General features: G+C 38.7%; 1 protein-coding gene across 2 annotated transcripts in view; it reads left to right on the forward strand.

Moving 5' to 3' along the window:
* Positions 1-18,999, forward strand: part of LOC110846932 (serine-rich adhesin for platelets) — a 43,245-nt gene that overhangs the window by 14,206 nt on the left and 10,040 nt on the right. The window contains exons 1-8 of one of the 2 annotated variants that reach the window (XM_035849134.1): positions 876-1,235; positions 7,034-7,328; positions 7,459-7,497; positions 7,597-7,654; positions 9,022-9,240; positions 10,356-10,485; positions 14,644-14,745; positions 16,995-17,084. In XM_035849134.1, the coding sequence (XP_035705027.1) occupies positions 7,130-7,328; positions 7,459-7,497; positions 7,597-7,654; positions 9,022-9,240; positions 10,356-10,485; positions 14,644-14,745; positions 16,995-17,084 (837 nt within the window). In that variant the 5' untranslated portion in view covers positions 876-1,235; positions 7,034-7,129. Of the gene's footprint in view, positions 1-875; positions 1,236-7,033; positions 7,329-7,458; positions 7,498-7,596; positions 7,655-9,021; positions 9,241-10,355; positions 10,486-14,643; positions 14,746-16,994; positions 17,085-18,999 lie in introns of those variants that run through there. The other variant, XM_022093768.2, reaches the window with a different exon arrangement.

Below are 18,999 nucleotides of genomic sequence, written 5' to 3' on the forward strand. Positions count from 1 at the left end.
AACGAAGCCTCAAGATTTAAAACGGGAGCACTTTCCTTTTCCCATAATGATACTCGTGTCCGTTGCTATAAAGCTGTCGTGCTCTAGCTGACCAGTTGGTCCTCTGTTAATTAGTGCATGTTGTTTTAATTAACTGATGATTGGGCCTTGTCCATGAAGAGGGACACACCCCACGACCTCCTCGAAATTTGTGGCTGGACGGGTTTTCTCAATTTCTCTCTCGACCTCTCTTTTATGGTCTGCTCTCCTGAGTTTGGTCGTCTTTTCCTCCTTTTCCCTCCTGCTGATTAATGGTCACTTTCGTGTTACACTCCAGTGCTTGACATTTTTTCTGTGACGTAATGGTCATTTGGAATGCGAGATTTGACATTGTATGTAAGTAATATGGATGGAATATATGCGCGTACAAAAAGTTAGCAACAGGGGTCATGTGATACGTTTTAATTCTACACCAACAAATGGGCATGGTTGTTGGTTTAATTCTGTTAGCCTTCGGATTAAGTAAACTACAATTGAGAATTAATACATTCGGTCATAAAAAACGTCAGCAACGTTTAGTTTTGGCAAGAATTCTGCATGGTTGAGGACGCAAGGAGGAAAAATAAAAATTGTGCCTAATTCTACAACGTATTTACGTGGCATGAAGTGAAGCGATAAGCACAATAGTACCAGAGAGTCGTTCCCAATTCTCGTAGCTATCAGTCAACCTCGGAAAACACATCAGTGCTTTACAAGAATCCAAGCAGAGTTTTTGTGAAGTGAATCCAATTCAACAACTCAGACACCAGATTATTCTCTTCTGTTGCGAGAGTTTGGCAGTAAAGGAAAAAAGGTAGGACAGCCGTCAGTCAGCCAGGAAACATATTATTGAGCTACGTTTGTTAAGTTTTAGTTAGTGAGAGAAGCCAGTTTGTGTGGTTGATGTGTGTAGCAAGCAATAGCAATAACACAAAGGTGACTGAGGAACGGGAGGAATATTTTATCGCAGCAGTAATACAAATCTACACACGAGACGTGGTGTGAGTTCCAAGGGAATAAATACAGAGAGAACAGAAACGAGGACAAAATCTGTAGAGTTGCTTCAACTTGCTTGGAAACAACATTGTATGAGTGGATGGCAACGTAGCGTTGGATGGATAACCAACGCTTTGACATCGTAAGAAACAGCGCACTCTGAGCTGGGGGCTCCACAAAGCAGCGAACATTGATGCGACCTGAGTACGAGGCGAAATGCGGTGAGTGAGAAAATTCTCGTCCGTTTTTCAGAGCTCCTCATCCAACTGAGAATCTCAAGCCCCCCGAAAGCGCAGTGGATTTGAGAGAAGAAAGGTCTCGCCCAGTTTGCTGACGTAGAGCACGATCACTGGGCGAAGTGGTCGTGGGGTTGATCGATTCCTCACTCATGATATCCGCCCTCCTCACTTGGCTTGGCTTGCTTTCGTGGCGTCCTTTTCCGACCATGCAGCGATCCCCTCTCTTTCCGCGGCGGGATAAAACTGGCGACAAAAAATCTCTCTGTGACTGGGCAACTGAATAAATTTCGTGTATTTTTTGATTGCCTGGTCCTCCAGAGAGAGGGAACAAAAACGAAACCAAACATGACAACGTGAAGGGTTCTTCTCCTGGTGGAGTGCAGCTATCTCATTAGCCCGGAATTTAGATGTCCCTTCGATCTTGGTCCCAAAGTAAAAATGTAATTTCGAAAAGCTTCTCCCTTCACACATTAGCCATTCAATTGGAGTGAATGCTGGAGAGAGAGAGAGAGGACTGGGTGAGATGATGGGGCTATTTGAACCGGAGGGGAGAGATTTTTAGCCCGACCGAGTTGACAGATCCTTTCACTCTTTTGCTCATTACTTTACTTTATGAAACCCAACAAAACTTTGCTGTGGATTTGCTCACTCGAATTGCTGCATAAGAATTGAACGAGATCCAACCCGACATTCATTTCACTCGATGGGAGAATACATTGCATTACTTGAATTGCAATCAGAAAATGCTTCACTTCCAACCAACCCTCTTTTCTCTTGGTAGAGGATCCCCGAATTTATCGTTCAACAATTTATAAGTGAGTGAGGCTTGGATTTGGAAAATGGAATTTACATTGGAAAACTCATATTGGGAGGGAGTGAAAATCCAATCGGCATTTTCAAGCTCGAGGTCTCACTGAGAACTTCCCAGTCGATACACACATAAATATATCGTGGAGTTTGTCAATTTTACAGTAAATGTTTACTTCATTCGAGTCCAATTATGTTCGTTAACTAATAAATGCATTCAAATTGTACATTTCCTTGATTTTTAGTGGATTAGCACCAGTTTTCAATTGAGTTTCGAGTTGACTTGAAACGTGTTTATAAAATTTAGACAGACTTTTTCTACGTTTAACTATTAATTATTTGTTTTTGTCAATTCATCATGATGTCATCTTTTTTGGTAACAGGAAGTTCAAATTGTCGAATAGTTGTGATATTTAAAGGACTACAGAGCATGCTTGAATAATTACTAAATATTAGGAATGACACATTCATCATTGTACGAAAATTATGCATCTACTTTCATCTTCTTCGTTGTAATCTGTGTTTCAATTTTAGTTTTCGTGCCCACGAATTTCGACTTGACAGACGTATCGGTTTTGTGTGGTTGGATAGATGGTGGCTGTCAACCGCGTTATGACAAATGTGTATGTACTTATTCGACTAGTGGAGCACACCCTCTCATCTCTGAAATAAATGATACTTTTATTATGTGACACTGTTTAGTGCACGTGGCTTGTGCTTGTGCTCACGGTTAGCGATTGTCATTAGGATGACACTCAGCTCCGTGCTCATGATGTTTTAATCTTGTTTGGTTTCCCGTTGATAATCTTTTTAAAAGTAGAGAGGTTTTGTATTCAATTTTGCTCCTTATTATGCATAAACCTCGCTCTTGCTAATTCCAGCATGTCTCGCTACAGTGCAAGATAAACTTGGTACAGATTTCTCACTTTGCTTGCATAAGTATCTTGGAAATTCTGAAAAGCCCCAAGGATATCTTATTCCTCCCTCTTAACAGAAAACTCTATTCGTTCGTTAGTTAGTGATTACGTCCAGGAATTCCACTTCATTTACAAAAGTGCAGGAACGTGCGAGTGGCATTAATACAACACATTTTTCTCAGCATCTCAATCTCACTCAACCAATGCCCAACTTGAAACCTGGAATTTTAAGAGTTGACCAATTCAAGCTGCTGCTGCAGATGTCTTCACCAAAGCCTGATTCATATTTCTGCATTATTTCGTCCAAGTTTTAGCCTCACAAGTTTGTCAAATCTCTCAAAATACCGTTTGAACCATGCATAAGTCTCAAATTCCCCGCAGGCTTGGGCGAAGGCTTTATGGTTTAGAGTTTCTGTTGTTGCAACTTATTAAGCAACTTATTATTCTGTGCAGGCATCCCATTCCGTAAAATTCTCTCCTCCACCACTTACTTCTCTCGTGTGTGTGTGGGTTTGAATTGAGTCTAGAAGAATTGTTTGATAGCACACAATAACCAGCACATACAGAGAGAGAGAGAGAAGACGGAAACACTATGATGATGATGGCACTAAAAAGCAGCTTTTACACTCGGAGGAGCAAGCTTTGGTGTAGGAAGAGAATGTGGTGTTATGTTTTACAGCAGATAGCTTCAGCAACTCTCTCGCAAAGTCATATAAAACCAATGCGAGGTTAGCTGAGCCAGATAGCGGACAGACAGATAGGATTTATTCGAGAGGATCATCCGAACACATTTTGTGAAATACTCCCACTTCTTCAAGTGCGGTCAAATACGTCGTCTCAATTTTTCATGTGAGACGAGCCTTGAATTTAGTTAGCCAGATGTACTAGCTCCCAGTTTTGATTGATCTTACAACTCATTTCCAGAGATTGGGACTGGTTGATGTCCGTCCGTCTTAATGTTTGAGAGATGGACGAGAAGGACGGCTTTTTTATCGGGTCGAGTGGCTGCTTGATTAGTTTGGTATGGGTGTCTTGATAAGAGAGCTGTGACCACATTGGGCCTGTGTGTCCCGTCATTTAAGGCAGCAGCAGGAGTAGAGAGAGCGAGAGATTGAATGGAAATGAGACCCAAGCGGGTCACCCCTCCTCCCCTCTCTCGCGCCAGGCAGTGAACTCTGCCATTTTTATTCATCGGCTTTCTTCCATCCATTCCGTCCACCACTCTGCGACCGAAAGGAGAGAGATATATTTATCATTCAGCCCTTTATTATTGTGGACGAGGCCTCACGTCGTCATTATTATTATCATCATCATCATCATCGTTTTACTCTATAGGATGGATGTGTAGAGAGTGGAGAACCTAAATTGTGAGCCCGTAAAAACATGGCACAAATTATTGCATAACTTTGTAATATGGTGATCATCATGGAAAATGAGCCCATTCCTTGTCTGTCAGTGTGAGGGATTTGATCCGTTGTTATTACCAATATTGTGCTACTTTGATTCTCATCTGGCTAAATAGCACCCTGCTGGTGGTGGTGAGGCTGGTGGGAGCGACTCTGATTACCCGCTTGCTCATGTCCAATCAATCAGAGTTTTCTTTCCTTAATTATTTTTTGCTCTAGTAGTAGCTCTTTCATAAAGTTCCAATCGTGCGAAAATCTCAAATTTAAGTACAGTATGGTTGATGACTCTTTTTCGGGTTTTCTTGAGAATTGAAAATTATTCTACTGTTCAGAGATTTTGCATATTATTTTAATTATGGACACGTAATAAGATTGAGCTTAGTTTGGCATTTTTTTAACTTTCTGCTTGACTCGAAATGAGACGACGTCAGTCAGTTTGCTGCTGATGTTGATTTGTGCTGAGACTGATGATAGTGAGACAGAGTGGAACTCGTAAGTAATAAGAAAAGCGATAAGTTTGCCAACCGTTTTCTCCCCTTGCTCGAGTCTTAAATATAAAAACCGCAAGTTTGTAATTCAATCCGTAAATCTGTGATATGCACAAAATTGAAAGTTGTGAACGTGACGAACAAAGTTGTCATATTAGTTTTAAATATCAGAGTAGATTTATGCATATCACATGAGTAAATAAGTTGTATGCAAGTAGTATATCTTAATTGAAACTTAATTTGTCGTGTTTTATTTGCATACCAAGTAACTGCAAAGTTTGTTTTGGTTTTGAAAATGTCAACTGCATTTCAAGGGAATGCTGGAGACTGGACTTCGGAATGGATGGAACTTTGACACGTTTGATTAATATACTTGATTCTACACTCGAGATATCTTCACTTGAGGAACTTAATTCCTTCGAATCAATCAATGCATGATGGATGCTCAGAATTACAGTCTCTGATTTGTCGTCGTGGTTGGATGGATATCTGAAGTATGGTCAAGTCCAGGGGAAGATCAAGTCATCGTCGGTTGTTGGATCATGGTTGCTTTGTGATAGATAGTTCACATTCCCCCTTTCCTTCCTCCAGTTAACTTTTACTTGGACTACAACAAATCCAATGCTACAGTAAATGAGCAAGTTGCATGTGGCCGTCAGTGTGTGAAGCGTGTAAATCAATGGAGTGACAACCCGACCAAGGGTCCCATTTGCATGTATCTTTGGTCCGATCTTTAGGAGATGCATTTTTGGGTCCGTGCCTTTCCTTCTAAGGACTGATTTGATTGCAATGTGTTGGGTCATCCAAAGTATTGTCGAAAAAGAATTCCTCTCCTCGCTCGTCTCGTCTCCCTTTTCCTCGGTGGTGAGGCAGAGTCACTTCATGATGACGATAAATAAATGCAACACGGGCTTTACTAATAGGCTTAGCTCGTCGTCTTCGTTTCCAAACCATTATCACCTCTTTGTTGAAATGAATGAGTGGCCAGTTCACATTTCGCCCATTCCCCCACCAAATGGACTGGACCCTTTTTACAAAGTGCACAAAAGGAGACAATGTATCCCCCTATCATCGCTCTATTTGTTATCTAATAATGGTCATTGTCACTGTGGTGTGGTGGTCATCGTAATCATTCGTTGAATCACTCTATAAGCACAGAAATTGTGACAGAGATAACATTCGGTCGTGTCAGTGTTCCTATCAAACGTTGTTAGACAAAAACTCTGAGGTTAGAAAGAAACTTGGAAACATTTGCGATTTGAAGTAGGTCTAAATGTAGTCTAAATATGTATGTACATTGGACTACATATGTTAATTAATTTTGAAGCTTGAATATAGTATACAATAAACCGATCAAGGTGTGGCACAAAGTGGTCGAGTTCATCCAAGCTGTTTTTTACGAATGCTATGTAAACTATTAAATAGTGTAAAATTTCATTGATCTGTTATTTGCATTACACTATTGACAAGCTGTTTTTATGCTAAGCAGACCACGAAGAACTTGGGGGAGTCTTTCTGTGCAAACAGATAATAAAATGCTGCATGTGGAATAATTTTTCTTTGCTATCGATATGCAACATTTAACGTGTTCTGCTTATGACAAGAATGTAAAATATGCTCTGCCTGCCCGAATGCCGACAGCGTTCGTCGCTCGAATACGTTCAGATAGTTACTGCTCGCATCAGATCTTCGTGCTTCTTGCTTTGCCTTCTTGCTGGGTGTGAGGAGATGTGTCAGACCTGTACAACATTTAATGAAAAATTATTAGTTGCGTCCATTTGCTTACGAGAGTGAAAAAAATCTCAAACTCGCTTCCAGCTAAACCCACCCACCTACTACATACTGGGCCTCCTCAGACACACGAAAAAATCGTCGCTTCGAATTTCGCTTTGTTTTTCGCTTATCGATATCATGGCCAAAATTATGAAATTTGCAAAATTTTGTTGAGACTTCAGCTAAGCGACCTTAACCCCACTTCTGAGTTGAGTTTCTGTTCGCTTACCCCAGAGCTCGCCTATCAGGAAGTAAGCGAAAAACGAAGCGAAATTCTAAGCGACGATATTTTCGTGTGTCTGAGGAGGCCCACTGTTTATATGGCTCATGTAAGATTTGAGTTGTCAAAGTAAAATGACTGACCGGCGTAAATTTTTATATGTTTGCAGCCAGAAATGTCATCCCTCGCGGTAGACGTCTCTTAGGCCGGAGGGATTAGCAACATTTCCGAGTTGCTTTCTACTACATTTCAAAAAAGCATAAAAATGGCAGCGGATCAACCAAGCCAAAAACAAGGCAAGACAACGGCCACCGCGGCCACGTCGCCCAATAATGCCACCAAAAAGCCAAAGGAGCGAGTTCCTGTCAAGGAAGAGTTGACTCAAATCAATCAGTATCTCATGTGTTCATTATGCAGTGGATACTTGATTGATGCCACTTCGATAATCGAGTGTCAGCATACCTGTAAGTGTCGCATTTGAATTATGACTTTGCCTTTCTGAATGCATGATCACAATGAAAGAACAACTTTTTCAAGAAACCGGAAAGAAAACATAAATTGAGAATACATATCCTATTTGTTTGTTTGTTTCAGTTTGCAAATCTTGTATTTTGAAGTACCTCGAGACAAATGGTAAGTTTTTTGGTATTGTTTAGAAATTGACTCGTGTATGTTATAACAAGTTGAGAAATCTTAACCTACATATTACACAATTATTTTTAACCCTCATAGGTTATTGTCCAATTTGTGACATTGAGTTAAACACCGTGAAGCCTCATTTGAGTCTCAGGTAAGAAAATTTTACTAAAATAACCTACAGCAATATAGGGCTTTAACTCAGGCTGGGATAAACAGAGAAATTTAGCTGTCTGTTTGAGACTGACCAATATTTTACTAAAAGTGGTATCACTATTGTACATCAATTTTCCAAGATAAGCTCAGTGTGTAAAATTTCAGCTTTTTCTGATCAATTTTAAAACTAGTGTGAGTTTAGGTCCTTTTTGTCAAACAATTAGTGGACTGAATTCATATATTGCATTTCCATATCCAAATTCATGCCAAAATTGAAGTGTCTACTATAAATGATAAAATTTGTGTAATCAGCACATCATAAAATGCATTTCTAATTCACTGGTCAACCAGTGAACCCATCACTCTAACCTAGTCCTAAATATTTCTGATATACATAATCGTGCAACCACTCGGTTGAGTACTTTTTTCTCTATTGTGTCACAAACCGTCCAAAGATAAGGCCTCGCTCTGGCTAAAAATCAACAAAACATAACGTTAGTTAGTATATTCTACCTTACCTTGTTCACTTTCAGCCGTTGTCTACATGACATTTATGAGCAGCTATTTGACAGCTAAGTTAACAAGAGTTATATTCATCTTTTGACCAGTCTGCGCCTTTTGTGACGAGTTCAAAGGAGCATTCCATTTTATGACTTTCAATCTTGTGGTCAGTTTTAGAGACTGTTGTAAAGATGGGCAACAATTACCCTTCAAAATAATAACCTTTTTATCCATTTTGTAAATTTATGATTTTTCAAAACAAAAAATGTCCTTTTTTGAGAATCCGTCTCACATTACTCACTGGACAAACCTTGTCCATAATTCAAGAGCGAGGATCGAGAAGGGAAAGCAGAATCAGAGTGAAAATATATTTCTTAAAGTTCTCACACACTGAAGCGAATATTGCGAGGGGGAGAAAGGAAAGTGCTTTCAGAGTAGGCTTTGCTTTTACAAGAGAACTCGTCGTAGGGGTTTCCAGCGGAGTCAGAGAGCTCAGAAATGAATTGTGATTGTGCGAAGGAAGAAAAGGAAGGGAACGTGCAATCCTCATCGCTTTTACATCAATATATTACAGGAATATAACAACAATGATGATGTGCTCAATGCTCATGCACTCTCATAATGCATCATTTATGTCTGTAATTCGCTCGAGGATGGAAACATATTTAATGAAATGACAGGCGGATATTGAACCAAAACCTAAAATTAAAATATTCGTTCAAAGATTCGAATTATCCTATTCGATGTTTAGCATTTATGGATCAAGAATATGAAAATGTTTGCGTTAAATATTAGATAACAGGGTTTAATTACTTACTATGCGTGTGTTTTCGAAAGTTTTTGACGACAAATTTTTGTTTCCAGGTCGGATGTGATTGTGCAGCGACTAGTCTACAAATTGGTTCCAGGTCTGCTTCTCTCCGAACTTCGGCGTCGGCGAGAGTATGCGGAGAGCAAGGACGTCGTCAAAGCTGCAGAATCCGTCTCGGACACCATGGCTTTGGAAGTGGATGCTGCCTCTGACTTATCCACGATCCTCTCCTTGGACGACGTTGTTAGTCTGTCCATCGAGTACTACAGAGGGTAAGTCAATGACGTGAATAATCTCGCATATCTGTACATCTCTCTTTTTTCATTAAACAATACAGATTGTTCATAGTTAGGCAAAAGGAGACTTGTTTTATGAAAATCCATAATTCACAAGAGGAAAACAAATTCTTGTGCAAAAGTACAATGCAATTAACAAGAGTGACGAAACGTGCATGGCTCTGTTGCGTAGCGTTGAAAAAGTGAGGTCTTTGTAGCAGCATACCTAAATATTTCAGTCGAAAACAATGAGCTCGCAAAACATTCACCTTTAATTTTTGTAGTTTTTGTTCCTTGTACGTTCGTTTGCTGGTTTACAATTGTGTAGAAGAGTAGTGAGGATTCCCCGTTTTAAAGAGATAAGAAAGTGAGGAAACACCACGATGTGATGGAAAAGGAAGATGATACATAATAAATTACTTTGTGGCTGACTTTGCATGCCTTTTAACAAGTCAGACTAAACCCGACTCGGGATTCTTTTGAGACTTTTGATATTTATTTGGCTGGTACTTTTTTATGTCGTTTTAATGACCAATTTTTATTTAAGCACTTTGTATCATATCCATAAATAGTTATCTCAAATATATTTTAATTGTATTATATAAAGTCAGTAGATGTGTGAGTGAAATATGAATTTGAACACACAAGCATTTATCTTTAAATACTATAGGAAGTGTGAAATATAAATGAAATGAAATCATTGGATATCTACCCTCACGCTGAGCATGTAAATCCGACACCAGCAATAAAATCACTATATTAATCATGACTTGGCACTTGTTCTGACATATTGAAAAGCAGAAGTAGATAAATATAATGGATAAAAATCGTAATTTTGACTCAATTTCAGAGCAAAGTTTGACTTCAGTAACACTTTTGAACCTAAGTTTCAACATTTATTTTTTTTAGAATTAGTAAATTGCATTTATAAAAAACAACAACAAAAGTTCTCTTTGCGTTATGAGTCGAACAATGACAATAATCATTCGCATATGACTATGATGATGATGATCCATTTTATCAGAGATTTTCGAGTCATTTATTGCATGAGTAATTCACAAAGTGAATCACTGGATGAATAATCCATGTATTTTTATCCTTTTTTCTCTTAGTACGGACGCTAAGGATGAGCCGAAACCGCAACCTGTGCAGCAGAAGCAAGACAAGCTTAACCATCCACCAGGTACCAATATCCACCATCCAATTGAAGATGTCAACTGCTCCAAAGATTCCCCAAACGATGTAAGTAAAATTGATTTTCGATATTTCCATCATGAAATCATAAGCGAATCAATTCCTTCTAAAAATATCCCAAGTTTTTAGTAGGCAAGAAGCTATGCACGTAATATGAATGTAGGTTCTAGATATGTGTTATATATGCGTATACTTTTTATGTATAAGCTGCCAAATATGGGATTTCTTTTGTAGTCAAGATTGCAGGGAGGAGTTTTAATCTGACACAATCACATATCATTCTCACTAACAACAATGGGTTTATTTTTTACAATGTTGGTGAATTCCTCAAACAAGTATAACAAAAAAACAGTAAAGTATAATACTGAGACCGGAGTTAATGTCTCAACGGCAAAAATAACACTAAATTAGCAAATCAATTCGTATTTAAGTCCAATTAAAAACCAAAACTCAATCTAATACTCCACAACCGTAGTGTTCGCCATCGCAGCAATGACCGTCCAGTCCAAAAGTTGGGTCCATTTCTGACCCCCATCGTTTAGAGGTTCCAATTCTGCCGTGAATTTTCGTCCGGTTACGTACTCGGCGCAGGTGGTGATGAACTCGTTGTCATTTTGGTCATATTGGTCGACGATGGCAGACGCCCGGTTTGCGACCTTCACCAAATAACCGTCGGTTCCCTCCACCCAGCCGATGGTTTTTTTCACTCCCTTAAGAATGATGCAGCCGATGGTGTCGTCTGCTGGACGCACCCACCCGTGACAATCACACCCTCCTACTGCTGGTAGTGGTGGGGTCACAACGAGAGGAAGTGACAAATCCCACTTGAAGGGAGAGTCCGCCGCTGTAGGAACTGCAACTAAATCAACCCAGTATTAATTAGTAAGTAATTAATTAAATAGCCGTTGGCTCACCTTTACTGCTTCCGTCCGTAGACGTGCCATCAAGTCGTGGTATTTTTGCGGCAGAGGATCCTTGTTGAGGGTTCTTCCTCTCCTTCAAAATTTTCGATATTTTCTCACTTGTTGAGTAGTCGTCTTTCTCGAAGGCTTCCTTCATCCTCTCCTTCAGCACCTCCGTTGTCAATAGTTCCAACTCCTCCGTGCCGTCGGCACCACTACCATCACTGACCTCCATGTCCAAAATTATCTGATTGTTTTTTAAAAATATTAATTAAATTTTGCTCGACAGAGAAGGAGAATTAATTTAATTGTTGTGCAGTGAGCGAGCGAGCCAGCTGAGGGAAAGAGAGCGAGCGAGCTAGATGAGGGAGAGAGAGCGAGCGAGCCAGCTGAGGGAAAGAGAGCGAGCGAGCTAGATGAGGGAGAGAGAGCGAGCGAGCCAGATGAGGGAGAGGGAGCCAGAGTTGTGTTTGTTATGTGCAAGTAACAAGTCTGGACATGTTTCAATACATTCTCCGTATTTCGTTGATTGAATGTTTCCTAAAGGTGATCGGTGTCCATGAGAGGAAGATATGTCAACAATGGAATGAATGAATAGAATCACTTATTGCAGTTAAATAAATTTATGATAAATGCATTACGACGGTAAGGTTAGCGTTACTATTATTTAATGGTTCATACACGCTGCTCGTTTTCATTGGGGGTTTTTATACACATATGAAATATCCTGTCCCTGCGTATTGTATGAGGTATGATGATTTTGAGACTGTTCTCTTGCACATAACTTGAAAGGCCCCATTTTGAGTAGGTACTTAAGCTAAGGCATTGAACTTACAGCATTATTATTATATCAAGCCGTAAACTTGCAGCTTACGGTAAAGTTGCATTGTCAGCATCATCATCGTCATCGTCGTGCAAGAAATTGTAGACACTCTTGCGATGAGTTGGGATATAATGGATACCGTTAGCCATAAATAGAAAGACTGAAATTAATCGTGTAAAGTTACGCAATAATTAGAGGAGCACTGTTGGGCGGCTGAGTAATAGAATTTGAAATATAAAAGAATGATTCCGACAGAGGACCAGCGTCAGTGTGGTGTTCATTCCATGAAAGTCTATTGTCCATAATTTATGGAGTTTAATGAAGTTGGAACTTTTATTGAAGTAGTAGCAGCAAAGAAAAGTAAGCAGTGATTACACGGAAGGGAGTGAGGAAGCCGTGCACAGTTCATGCCGATATTGCCTCATTAGTTGTTTTGTATGTACATGTAAAAAGTATTCTTCTTGTGCGTAAATGTTCATAAAGCATCATCTCGATGTTATGTCCATAATAATATTTTCATCCGCCAACAGAAATTACTTCTGTACAAGAAACAGCCCGGAGCAAAAGTTAAACTCTTGGCCAGCTTCTTGTATCCCCTCCCATTTAGTATGAATAAAAGAGTGGAGGACCACAGGAGAAAAATTTGCACATAATTAACGCAAGCAATAATAGGGGAGTTGATTAATCCCTTCGGTCGTGCGTGGGTTCAAGACAGATTTATCTTGTCAGAAGTGAGTGAATCCTACGCGTTAAAAGGCTTTGGCCCATATGCACACACTGAGAACTTTCGTTCCTTATTGCTCCTTCTATTATTTGTCGTCAGTAGTATTGGTACAACCATGCTCGTCGTTGTTGTTGCTATCATTGCATAATAAGAAAGATTGAATTCCGCACTATCTGCTGACCAACGAAGAAAGATATCAATCAAGAATTAATTTTAAAAGGGCAAATAAATAAATCATCCAAACAGAAACATTATTTAGTTGCCTATCTGTCTGTGTCTGCCCTTGTGCTCTATGAAACGAAACGAGACGAGTGAACACAAGATTGACGTACATATTCTTTTATGTTGTTTGTTGTAGCATGATTAGTATGAACCGTTGTTGGGCCGGTTCGACACCGGCGTGTCTTGCCAATGAAAAAGAATACACAAGCTTTCAAGTTGCCATCAAGATAACAGCATGATGAGACATAAAAGTGCACAAGTTTTGTTGTAAATGGTCAAAATGCTGGGCTTGGGTGCAACCAGTTTCCATTCTTTTTAATGAATTAAGTTCAAGTAATTTGATTGATGACTGATTTGATAGCACGCTCGTAACGGTGCATCTAGTAAATATATTACCGAGGTGGTGTCTGATTATGACTCCGGGGTAATAAGAAGACAATATATTTACACTTTAAAATGTATTATGTGATTTTTATTTATGCAAAACCATTTTGTCCGTGAATGTTTGAATTATTAAAATTGTTGCCTGTACAAAAATGCGAGGGAATTCTTTACCAGACATTTAGCTAGTAGTCCATAACTGGTATTTCATTTATTTCTTCGAATGGTCTCATTTATGTATATAGATACTGCATAAATACATGGGGTTTAGAGTATTAACTTTCTTACGGAGGATCCCAAGTCTTTGTTTGACTTGAGTTTAAATTCAGCCCTTTTAGCAAGTTCGGCTAATTAGAATTAACCTGATTTTCAGCAGCGTAGTAATGGCACTCCGGAAATTATCCCTCACATTTATTGCGTGGAAGGGATAATTAAAACCTCACCTTGCGTTGTTTTTCTCATTATACTGGTAAAGATTGTAGATTATCTGTCTAATTGAATTTCATCGGGCTGCTCCCACTCTCTCATCCTTTCTCACAGGGTTCACACACAAGTGAGCCTCTGAAGGGTGGCGATAAAATGAATTGATTAGAAAGTAATGAGTTAAAAATTTGTACTTTTCTTCTCTCGGGCATCCGACAGTCCCCCAAGGCTTTCATTGTTTACAAATTAGGATTGCTGAGCCTCATGCATACGTAGATATGCAAACGGAATAAAACTGTTTGTTCACGAATGCTACACAACAACATTTGCACGATGGTAAAGTTGCAAGCCAGAGTAAAGTTCGTTTTCCACAAATTGAGGGCATCAAATAAAAATGATAATATTTCAACGCGAGAACCTCGTTACTGCCACCTATCTTTTTTGCATCATTTTATCGTGCTCTCGCTCTCTCTGAATTTGAAATGTTTCTCTAACGAATCCATGATCCATTGTTGCAGTATTGTTGTGGAGCAGTTAGTTTAAGTGCGGCGTTTATTTTGATTGTCAAGAGCTTATGTAGCTGTTGTGAGTGAGTGTTGCGTGGTGAGGTGGGAATAAGGAAGGAAGGAAGAGGAGATGATGATGATGATGATTTAAAATAAAATAGGGACCAACTGAGACGTAATGTAATATTAAGAACTGAACTGACTATGATGTAATTTGTGATTTAGGAGACCAACGACCGGAGATACCTGAAATGTCCTGCGGCTATCACCATTTCTCTACTCAAGAAATTCATCCGAATGAAATACGGTCTACAGAATGACTACAGGGTAAGATTTTCTTGGATAATTTTGTCACTCGCATTTTTATTTCCCGTTTTTGCCGTCACAAGAATCTCCAACGCCGCATTGCATGTACAAATGATAGCGAGGACCCAACGAAATGCGCCCCTCGACTCTTTCTTCCCATTCAGATTGGTGATGGATACATCCACGCATTGTACTCTAATTTCATTGCATATGCATGTTGTACATCGAAACGTCTTAGTTTTTGAATTTCAAAGTTTCGGTGGGGCAGGATCGTTGTTTTTCTTAAAAGTCAGGATGACAATATAAAGCTTGAAAATTTTGTTGATCTCAATAGTGTCGCGGATGAAAGGGAATTCACTCAATATGCACAAGTCCCAAGTTGTCCATATATACATACATATCCATGTCCCGTTCTCTTAAATTCGGCATTTGTTTTGACGGATGTGCGTGCAGCTGATGCCTATATATTTTTAAAATATATACAAACCCAACATGTTATTTACTATTCTGCCTTTCCACTAATCCCATTAATCCCCAAGTTATATTTACGTACGTTTCGGGGCACTACCATTTTTTCAGTGGAGTTGGTAATGATGATACGTATACACAATTCTGTAACCGTTTCAGATATACGTACGTAGATGATAACGCCTCGATCCCATTAATTTTAATCTTCATAACACATATTCAGTAAATACATAGCCATTTAGTAACATTAAATTCCATGTCATATTTCTCATTTTGTGCATTCTCCAAGTATACTCTCTATTTTTATTCGTAACTTTACTGTGAATTATATATCAGATAAAATGTGTCTCAATTCCTTGATTTCATAATCAAACAGTCTATTCATTTTCACCACGAAGGGAATCCACAATACAAATATAGCGGACCCGAGTTCCGTAATGATGTTATTACTTTGTCATAATACCACTTTAATTGTCGGGAGAGAGCATCATGAAAAATCAATTTGATTTTTGATAGCACCACTCAACTCAACCAGTTTTGTAATGCGAGTTTAGGGAAAAAATTAAGTTCGTTGGCATTGGATGATGAACACAATACAAATCATTCAAAATTCCACCATGCACACCACCAACCAGCGAGTCAACCACTTACCTGTACAACCACAGCAGTTATGTGAGGATCTCTCACACCACAATCTTCTCTGTCGACTTCTCCGAGGATCCCGTCCAACGCTATATATTCAGCTAAAGCTCAATAGTCAACTTATTTACATGCTTATTTGACTACACGTATAATAATAAAGCAGAACTGGACTTGAGTCGCTTCCATCCAACGCAATGTTATTAAAATGCCTTAGATGCTCACTCACACATACACAGATTGAGATCCTTTAAAAGATTCTTCTTTCACGAGACTTAAAAAACACGATTAGACTTTTTCAAACCAAATGGAATGTTTTAGTCTCATTTTTTATTCTTTCCAAATTTTTAATATGCTACAGAAATAGTATGATGTGGTTAACCCTAATTTTAACAAAATCTACTCTTACATATATATATTTCTAATTTCTATTAAAGTCAATTCGAACACAACCTTATAGTTTATTACAAACAAAAAAGCGTCACAAACGAAAACCGGTCTTGCCTATAGAATTTTTATGTGTAAAGTGTAAATTTATCTGGGCAAGAAAATTCATAAATCAAGGGTCTTTTTCGTGTTTATTTCATTATCTTTGAATGCAGACCCCGAAAATATTCCACCGTTCAGGAAAACTACTGGCAATTCATATGAGTATCCGTTTCGCCTGCTGAGCATGTGTTTTTTATTGGACTACAAAAAATATTACGATGATGTATGTACGATAGAACGCTGCATGTGGATTATTTGGGCATTTTGTGCTTCGCTTGACGAGGTTTTCTTCCATTCTTCTCACCCATCCTCCTTTTACGCATATGAATGAGCAGGCATGAGAATTAATTTTATGAAATCTTACTGCACAACAAAATTTTCCCATAACCAAAAGTAATCCCGTTAATTCTTTAAAGTTTATAGTTTCGATCGTAAATCCCAATATGAAATTGGCCATCTCTTATACACAGATTCAAATTTTCATCATTTTGGAGAACATAATGTTTGCAGTAATACACAAGCTAGCATAGGAATTTAAATGATACACAAAAATCCGGTAGCTTCATTTAAATTGTAATAGTGGGAACTGAGCATTGTAGTCTGAGCGAGTTAGTTAGTGGAGAAGAATGGAATGGAATGTCGGAGATCTTAAATGAAAATTTGTTTATTCTCAGGTTGATTTGCTGTACAATGGAGTTCGTGACAAGAGTCTGGAGAGCGACCTAACTCTGCTGGATGTTGCCTTCATATTTAAATGGAACAAGGTATGTGAGTGGGTGAACCAACCAGCGTCTCAGTTTTCTCTCCTAAACCGTCCTCGTCTTTCTTGAACACTAGTTTTACTTACGCCGTGAAAATCTCTGCTTTCTTTTTTTACTCGACTCTCTTTTTCTCGTCCATTAAACGACGCACAATTCAGGGAATATGCACACATACATTTTAAGCACTTGTAAATTATGACGAGCATTGTATCATTTATATTGATCGTAACAATATATTTCTTCCCAATACAACCAGTACTTGTAAATTAAGCGGGTAAACTGTTGTCTGTATATTCTGCATAAATTGTTATTCCCCGTTATCCAATTTAACGGAAACAAGGCACGAATCTACTCATTCTTGCAATTTTCGATAGCATGTATTTTGCTAATACTGATGAGAGCATCCATCCATTACTCGTCCTCTCGTGCTTACGTACTTTGTATTTTGTGTGTACGCAAGTAGTAGCCGTACGTAGTAGTTGCGAACATTCTGTCGGTACCGTTGCGTTGTTGCCTCAACTTCAACCTTGGCTGTGTATCTCTCACCCACAATGAAAGGATCGATAAATATCTTCCTATACGTTCATGCATCCTGTCCATTCTGCGACCACGACGATAGCGATGTTTTTATTGAATAAGTATTGGTAAAACTGGGAAATTTTGACATTGTGTTAATGAATCATGTGACGTTGGAAGTTTCCGTCCGAAAGAGTTTTTGTCATGCTATTTTTTATTATTCCAAATCGAGACCGAATATTTAGAATTGTTGACGTGATTGGTACACGTGGATATTCCTGCATGAGTCAAACCCGTGTTGACTAACTGACGTCAAAGTGCTATTGAATGATGTTATTATTATGGCATTACGCGAGCAGAGCAATTTGATTGAAACCCTTCTGAGCCCAAGCCCAAGTGCGTTAGGAAATACAACCACTTCTGCACGAATACAATTTGGCATTTGAACTTTATGGCTGGCAATTAGAAAGAATAACCTCGAAATTCATTGTGATGAGAAGCCTGCAATATTGTAATCACATTTATAGTTTTCCTCCACGTTATACAAACATTTTCTGTCGTCTCACTTTATGTGACACAAACACCTTTTCAAATATGACGAGCGTGTGTTCATTCTTATGTATGCGTAGACAAATTTATGAATGTGCATGCTTGGAGAAGAGCAATAGGTTTACTCTTACTTCAATGCAGTACAGGAAATAATTATGAGAAAATCTTCTTGACTAATAGTCACTCAATTTAATTCTTTCCTTCTTTTCAAGCTATAAATTTTTGTGAGACTGAGCAGAATTGTTGGCTAAATGTGCATAAAAGACGACTGTGTGTGTGTAAAAGTCTCTTTTGTGTTGTTGCTGTTGCCACAATATTGCGTGATATGTTCAAAAGTTGGCTGCTGTGTGATGTCGTGCAAAGATGACTTTTGAATTGATGCGAGTGAGGAGCGTGTTAAGAAGTTCATAATAATAATGAATCGGTGTTAGGTGGTGGTGGTGCAGAGAGCTTATTAAAACCTTGTGAAAATCATCATCCTATCCTCCACCCACAGCCCGCAACCTCCTTCCTCCCTCTGCCATTCTTCCCACCAGGCATGCACTCACAACTCGCATGGAGAATGAGGGTTTCGAATAGAAGAAAACCTAAAAATGTTGATAATTACTGTATTCAAACGTAAATGTGTAGTCCAGCTTAACTTTGATGTGTATCAAGATGATGCAATTAAATATTGGTTGCCTGCTCTTCTAAGCCGCGACTAATAAGATCTTATTAACTCATTATTATACTTTTGAGTTTTTTTTGTTTTTAATCTTGTAATAGATTTTTGCATGGTGCGTATATATTTCAAATTCCCTTGAGGGTAGAAGTAAGCAGATCTGCCAAGAAAAACGAAATATTCTTTCTACTT

Source organism: Folsomia candida, unplaced genomic scaffold (genome assembly GCF_002217175.1).
Source record: "Folsomia candida strain VU population unplaced genomic scaffold, ASM221717v1 Fcan01_Sc003, whole genome shotgun sequence".
Lineage (NCBI taxonomy): Eukaryota > Metazoa > Arthropoda > Collembola > Entomobryomorpha > Isotomidae > Folsomia > Folsomia candida.